At 26.1% G+C, this 7,186-nt stretch overlaps 2 protein-coding genes across 2 annotated transcripts in view; one reads left to right on the top strand and one right to left on the bottom strand.

The window, feature by feature from the left end:
- The window catches only part of Phum_PHUM492030 (uncharacterized protein), a gene marked incomplete at both ends in the record, with an annotated part of 2,848 nt that extends 139 nt beyond the window's left edge, over positions 1–2,709 (bottom strand). Inside the window, 10 exons of the mRNA XM_002430577.1 lie at positions 1–253; positions 332–530; positions 596–937; positions 1,020–1,248; positions 1,342–1,504; positions 1,595–1,758; positions 1,860–1,995; positions 2,077–2,231; positions 2,318–2,415; positions 2,530–2,709. The exon at positions 1–253 is cut by the window's left edge and continues 5 nt beyond it. Of these exons, the coding sequence (XP_002430622.1) occupies positions 1–253; positions 332–530; positions 596–937; positions 1,020–1,248; positions 1,342–1,504; positions 1,595–1,758; positions 1,860–1,995; positions 2,077–2,231; positions 2,318–2,415; positions 2,530–2,709 (1,919 nt within the window). The remainder of the gene's footprint in view (positions 254–331; positions 531–595; positions 938–1,019; positions 1,249–1,341; positions 1,505–1,594; positions 1,759–1,859; positions 1,996–2,076; positions 2,232–2,317; positions 2,416–2,529) is intronic.
- Positions 2,710–3,984: 1,275 nt separating this feature from the next.
- Positions 3,985–5,316, top strand: Phum_PHUM492020 (syntaxin-16, putative; the record flags this gene model as incomplete). Its single annotated transcript, XM_002430576.1, has 5 exons — positions 3,985–4,065; positions 4,149–4,385; positions 4,535–4,697; positions 4,783–5,054; positions 5,131–5,316. 5 exons carry the CDS (start codon positions 3,985–3,987, stop codon positions 5,314–5,316), a joined length of 939 nt encoding a protein of 312 aa, XP_002430621.1.
- Positions 5,317–7,186: the final 1,870 nt, after the last annotated feature.

Below are 7,186 nucleotides of genomic sequence, written 5' to 3'. Positions count from 1 at the left end.
TCGACCGGTATCGTTTCTTGTATGGGAGTGATCGGATAAGCTGGAACGTGATATGGCGTCGAATATTGTACGGCATATTGAGGATTAAATGGAATCGCAAACGGAATCGGATGTTGAGCCACGGGTGGCATTGGCTGCTGTTGTTGTTGTTGTTGCTGCTGCTGCTGCTGTTGAGATTGTTGATTTTGTTCCGGAGAAATAAATGTTTCGGAATTACAATCTTCTTCTGAGCTTCCATTACGCTGCGTTTTATCTACAACATAAAATTTTACTTTTAATTAAAAACGTTTCCCTCCCCCTCCCCCCATTTTAACTTTGTGTTTTTTATCACCATTTTTATTTGAATCTGCATGATCCATTTTCAAAAATCTCGGTGGTTTCTTTTGAGTTTTCACGGGTTTTACTATTTTTCCCTCTTCTGGTGATTTTGTTATGGGACGAGGAACCGTCGTCGTCGTAGGAGTTTTTGATCCCGTATTATCTTCGTTGGCCGGAGACGAAGGCCACACGAGGCACCCCATACGAAAATACTATGGAAGAGAAAAATATTAGACGTTGCAATCCGTTCCCCCCCCCTCCCCAATTTTTGACTCACGTCTATTCCCAAGTTAAAAAAGAACCGGATGGTTTCCAAATCTGAAAGTGGTAAATCCGTGCAATCCATTTTCACCGATTTGTTAACCGTTAAATTCACCGTTTTTACCATCTGTGGCTGTGGCGATGGATTACTCGTCCATCCGCACGGTGTCAATATCATATTATTACCGTAATAAGTCGGTACCGGAGAATTGTTTGGTGTCACGTTGTTGGATGTCGTGGAATCAGGTTCGGCAATGATGACGCTATTCGAATTTGAACTAACTAAGCTGCTGTTGGATTCGTTTATTTTATTCCTGTGGTTTTCATTCGTACGATTTTGTTCATTTATTTCGTGATTCTGTTATTACGGAAATAATCATCATTATTATTATAAATACATTTTTTTACATTCTTCATTCCATATATATATATTTTCTTACCGAAGTTACATCTAAATTTTCCTTTTTCCTATCCAACATCGGTACGTATTTTATTCCATTTTTTCCTTTTCTGTTTTTATTCCTCGTTTTATTTTTACCGGAATCATCATTGCTAGTCATTCCTAATTCTCTAAATTTATTTATTATTTGATGTTTATGTGAAAAAGTCCATTCCGGTTTGAGAGATGTTCGCGGTAAAGGTTCTAAATTTTCATATTGAACAGTTAACCTGACGCATAAAAATTTAAAATAATTTTCCAGGTCACACAGTTACACACAGTAAATCTGAAAATTTTTTTAAACAATAAAACATTTTAAATACTTTTCACCGATTTCTTCGACGAAAACTAAAACAGGACCGCAATCGGGACTCATTTCTTGTACGTGAGCATTATAAACTCTATTTTCATCTAATTTCAATAGGCATTTGACTCCCACGCGAAGGGGACCACCATTTCCAAAGCAAAAACTATTTTTTCTAGGAACTGAAAAGTGAAAAAAAATAAAAAAAATTTTTATTACCGCCATTTATTGGAAAAACAACGATTGAAAACTCCAAAATAAATTTATTTTACCTCTCAAAGTATCAACCCAATTATCAAAATCAATATTTCTATATATATCCGGATCTAAAGCTTTTGCGACTTTGTACGGAAACAAAATGGCTCCCATATCTAAAAGTTCTTTCATGTTAATCGGTCCTAATGAATCTTCCAAGTAAAAATCATAAATCGAATCTCTAAAAAAAAAAAAAAAAGAACAGAAAAAAATTATATCGAAAACGATTTTAAATTTGTCATATTTTATCCAAAATATAAACAAAAAAAAAAAAAATCTTACTCTCTTCCCTGTGATTGATTATTTAAATATTTTTCCCGCCTGGCTCTGGCTGATTTATCGTGAAGCATTTTTTCCACAGCATATTCCAAATCTTCTAATTTAAATACTCCTCTGTATAAAATACCGTAAACAATGGCTGAAATTCAATTTTTTCATTTTTTAAAAATACATTTCAAACAAATTTTTAAATAAATAAAATTTTTTTTTAAAAATTTACATTGACAAAATCCGGCATTTTCTATATAGGTTTTAGGATAAACAGCATCGTAAAAATTATCCGGTGTAAAACAAAGCATTATTTTTCTTTCGTAACCATTTTGAGTGGCAGGTACGGGTGCTAAATCGATACTTTTAAAAACGAGAAAATCAACCCTGAAAAAAAAAAAAAAAATTCAAATAATAAATAAATTTTCTCATTAGTTTAAACATCAACTCTCATGAGTATAACCAAACTATACCCGTATATTAATGAAAGTGCTTCCAGTTCAAGTTGTCCAGCCCATTGTTTTAAATCTGATAAATTATCCAAATATTCATCTAAGGGCCCAGATATAACCTTAAACAAAAAATTATAAATATTTACACACATGTATAAAAATATGCTTATTGTATATAAATGTGTCAGAAATAAAAAATGTTAACAAATAATAATAATAAAATATCAACTTACTTTACTTTCAAATAAATGTCTATTTTCTCTCATAAATTTAACGCATTGTTCTCTTAGCAAAATGTGACCGTTGGGTACATGATAAGAAAATAATTGATCAGCAACAGCCCGAAATAAACATGTGCCATTTAATGCAGTATTTTTTTTATATAAACCTTGACCATCTAACCACACATCCATTTTTATTCAATATTATTATTATTATTAATAAGTTATTAAAAATGCTTCACGACACAGCAATTTCCACAAATTGGCAGTTTTATTTTATTTTATTTTATTTAAAAAAAAAAAAAAAAAAAAATTTTTAAATAGTTAAACAGGATTCAAGGAAAAATTAAAAAAAGATATTTTTGTGCAGATTTTGACAGGTTTTGATGAGGAAAGAACTTCAATATTTGAGGGGAAGTAGGGGAAATTGTTTGTTCTTGCTCATTCTTTACCTCCCAAACAAGTATACAATTGATTTTTTTTCCTGAATAATCCTGAAACAAATTCATCAATTGTAATTTAACTTTAAAAAAAAAAAAAAAAAAATTATTTATGAACAATTAATTCATTATTATTATTTTTGTTTTTACCTGGTCTATAGTATCAAAAATTTGTATTCCAAATAAAAAAATTATTTCCTATTTTATATAAAAATCAGATTTTCTATAATTTTACTTTTACTTTGACAACCTTAAACAGCAATAAAATTATTAAAATTGTAAAATTTAATGGCAGCCATATTTACTAAATGTAAAAAAAGAAGCATAATTATTTTTTTATAACAAAATCAAGCAATTTTAAATTATTTAATTAAACTTTTATAAAATCCTAATAATTATAATAATTATGGTTTATGATAATTTTAAAATGATTAACATTTTACTAATTAAAAAATAAACCCATATCAGAAAATGGCATAGTAGTTGTGGTACAGTAATTTATTAATACCTGAAATTCTTCTTCAGTATTAAGCGTATTTATATTATTGATTCATTTATCTTAACAATATTTATAGATTAAAAGTGTATTTAAGCACCGTAAGACGTTTTTCTAGCAAAAAAAGAAAAAAAAACAATGAATAAGAATGATTTTTTGGCTTTTGTACTTCACAATTTTTTAACGGTTTTTTTAATGTAAAAAGAAACGAAAATTTATTTTCGGTTAAAAAAAATGTTAGTGCCACGATAAAAAGAGAACTTTGACTTCAAAATGTCGATTAGTAGTGTGATTTTGATATCAGATGGAATTGTTTTAAATCAATTCTTATATTTTTTATAATTACATTTACTTTTTAAAAAATTTATAAAAAAAAAAAAAAAAAAACAATAAATATATACAATATATATATATTTTTAAATGAATAATAATAATACAAATTGTAATTTTTCAATTACAAAATAAAATAAAAATATCATGAGTTGTATAAACATAACAAATTAATTTGAATTAAATGAGCATTGGGAAAAAATGGCTGTACGAAGTTTGACAGATGTTTTTACGTTAATGAGAAATAATGCTATTCAGAATAGGAATTTTTATAATGATCAGGTCATGATTTTTTGTATAGTAATAATAAATTTTTTTAATTATTTTGTTTACGTTCGCCTAATATTCTATTTACATTTTTTTAGATTTTGAATGACAGAGCAGCTTTAGTCGAGCAAGGAGATGGTAGACATGATGATTTTAGTAGCATTCCTCCAGCGTGGACTGATCAAGTAGAAGAGTGCCAATATGCTTTGATTAGATTAAATTCAAAAATTCAAGAATTAGATAACCTTCATAAAAAGAATTTACATAGGCCAACCTTAAATGATTCGGCTGATGATCAACATCAAATTGAAGTTCTTACAAGAGATATTAGTAGAGTAAGTTAATTACGATTTGCTTAACAAAATTATGTTTTTATTTTTAATGCACATGCTATGTTAAATAGAAATAAAACATACAAAATCAACACATAATTTTCATTTAATCACATTGAAAAGTATATTTTAAAATCGAGCCTTTATTTCAGATGTTTTCAAACTGTCATAAACTTCTTAATACAATCAAAAAGCAAAGTCAAAATGGAAGTAACACAGAAAGAAACTTAGCAAAAAATGTAATGGCATCCTTGGCTGCATCTCTTCAAAATTCATCGAATACATTTAGAAAAACACAAAATAATTATTTAAAAAGTAAGTACTTAATCATAGGAAAAAAAAAAAAAAATTTTGAAATTTTGCTTACAATCATTAAAATTATTTGAATTTTTTTTCCCAGCCATTGACTTGAGGGAAGAAAGATCGAAAAAATATTTAAATGTCTTAGATCAGGATTACGATTTGAATTTAATAGACAATGAAGTAGATAACATTGATCAAATTTTCGGTAGAGGTCAGTCTCATTTAATGACACAACAACAATTGTTGTTACTAGAAGAAGACAATATGAGGTTAGCGGAAAAAAGAGAAGAAGAAGTTAAACAAATTGTTAAATCAATTGTAGATCTTAATCAAATTTACAAAGACTTTGCTCAAATGGTCACACATCAGGTACTGCTTAAATTATCACTTAAATTGACTTTTATTAAATTCCAGACTGAAATTTTCGTATTGTAAATTATTTCAGGGAACCATATTAGATAGAATTGACTACAATATTGAAAAAACATCAGTTCAAGTTCACGAGGGTTTTCAACAGTTACAAAAAGCGGAAAGATATCAGAAAAAAAATAGAAAAATGTCTTGTATCATATGCTTAGCCGTCACCGTATTATTTTTATTTATTTTACTCGTCATTGTCAAATCAAATTAATTATTTAATCGTATTTATGTAATTTTTCATGGAATCAAAGTAAACATGCATTTATTTTTCATTTTTCAATTTGTTAAATACCGTCTGTTTAAACGAATTATTTTTTTTTATAAAAAGAGTACTTATACAATTAATTTTATATTTTTAGGCACTTTGCACTGGAATTTATTTATTTATTTATGTATTAATAATGAATATTTTAAATGATTTATAAATTTATAACGTTATTATAGTAATTGTACTGATATCTAGTCAAATCGTCGTTAAAAACGAATTTTAAATTATTTATATATATATATTATTGTAATATAAAAATCTTAAAACATGAATAACAATATTATTATTATTATTATTATCAAAATGTATCTATTTATCATTTATTTATTTATTTTAAAATAAAATTATTGATACTAATTTATTTTGTCTCTTTTTGTTATGTTGTCTGTTTAAGAATTTAAACGATGATATTTAAGATATTTAAAAATTTTTTTTGTTTTTTTTTTTAGGTACATAAATTACGCCGTAAAAAAAATGGAAGTTACAGGGTTTGAAACGCGCCTAAAAATTTAAAAAAAAAAAAAAGTTAAATTCTTCCTGTTTTTCAAAGAATCGTATTGGCTAAAAGCCCGTTACATGACCTTGTGTAACCTACAGGAAAAAAAAAAAAAATGCGTCTTTTGTATTTTTATACGGAAATAAAATGATGGGGAAGAGGGGGGAATAAAACAAACATGGCGATTTTATTTTGAAAAAAAAAATAAGTTTTATTTTTCTCTTTTGTGTTTATAAAAAGAAATAAATAATCATATAAATTTCCTAAAACATTTGAAAACATTGCCAAATTATTAATAAAAAAAAAAAAAGTTACAGCTTGGATTAGACAAAAACTAAACAAAGAAATTAAAAAAAAATTTATATCATTAACAAACCCTCAAATTTCTTTTTTTTTTTTTTTTTTGTTTAAACAAAAAACTTGGAATGTAAATTTTCAATATATTTAAACAAATGATGAGTACCTTTATTGATTTAAGGTACACACACATAAATAAAATTCTTTTAATGTTTAACAAATAATAATTTATCGGCCATTTTTAAATTCTCTAAAGTTTAAAAAAAAAAAAAAAAACGAACATTTTCTTCTTCCTAGTACGCCATTTTTTTTTTTCTATTAATAATTTGTTTGTTTGTTTTTTTTTAACGAAATTAATTTTTTATTAGATTAAAAAAAAAAAAAAAAATAGAAATATCATAGGTTTATGTATTTTTTTTTTTTTGCAATAATACATCATGCTCTATTTGATCGACCGTTATTACCTATACTACGTGTTATTACGTAATAAAATATTAAATCTTTTGACCAACTTATATACTATTAATAAGGGCATCGAAATAATAATAATAATAATAAATAATTTATGTATTATATGTGGGAAAAAAAATTAAGTCGTAATTTTCAATAAGTTTTCTTTTTTTATAATCTGTCGTAAAAATTTATTTTTAATTTAATTTAAAAAAAAAAAAAAAAAAAAAACCTCGTGCGAAATCATTGAACTCTATGAAGGGTCTTTAACACAAAAAAATAAATAAATAAATAAATAAATAAACGCAATAATTTTTATTCTAGAATCTAAAAAAATTTTCTTTTTGTTTAAATTGTGCCAAAATTGGCAGGATATTAATTGCCAAAAATATGGCACACAAAAAAAAAAAAAAAAAAAAAAATTTGTCAATCATTTTTCATTTTGGGTTTTTTTTTTTTTTTTTTTTTTAGGCATCGTCGGTTGTTTCATCGACAAATTTATGTGAAAAACAAATCGGGGAATTTTCTCCCGATAAATCCATTTCACCCCCCTCTCTCTCCCCTCCCCTC

Source organism: Pediculus humanus, genomic scaffold (assembly GCF_000006295.1).
Source record: "Pediculus humanus corporis 1103172108260 genomic scaffold, whole genome shotgun sequence".
Classification (NCBI taxonomy): Eukaryota; Metazoa; Arthropoda; class Insecta; order Psocodea; family Pediculidae; genus Pediculus; species Pediculus humanus.
This window is presented reverse-complemented; position numbering and strand designations above follow the sequence as displayed.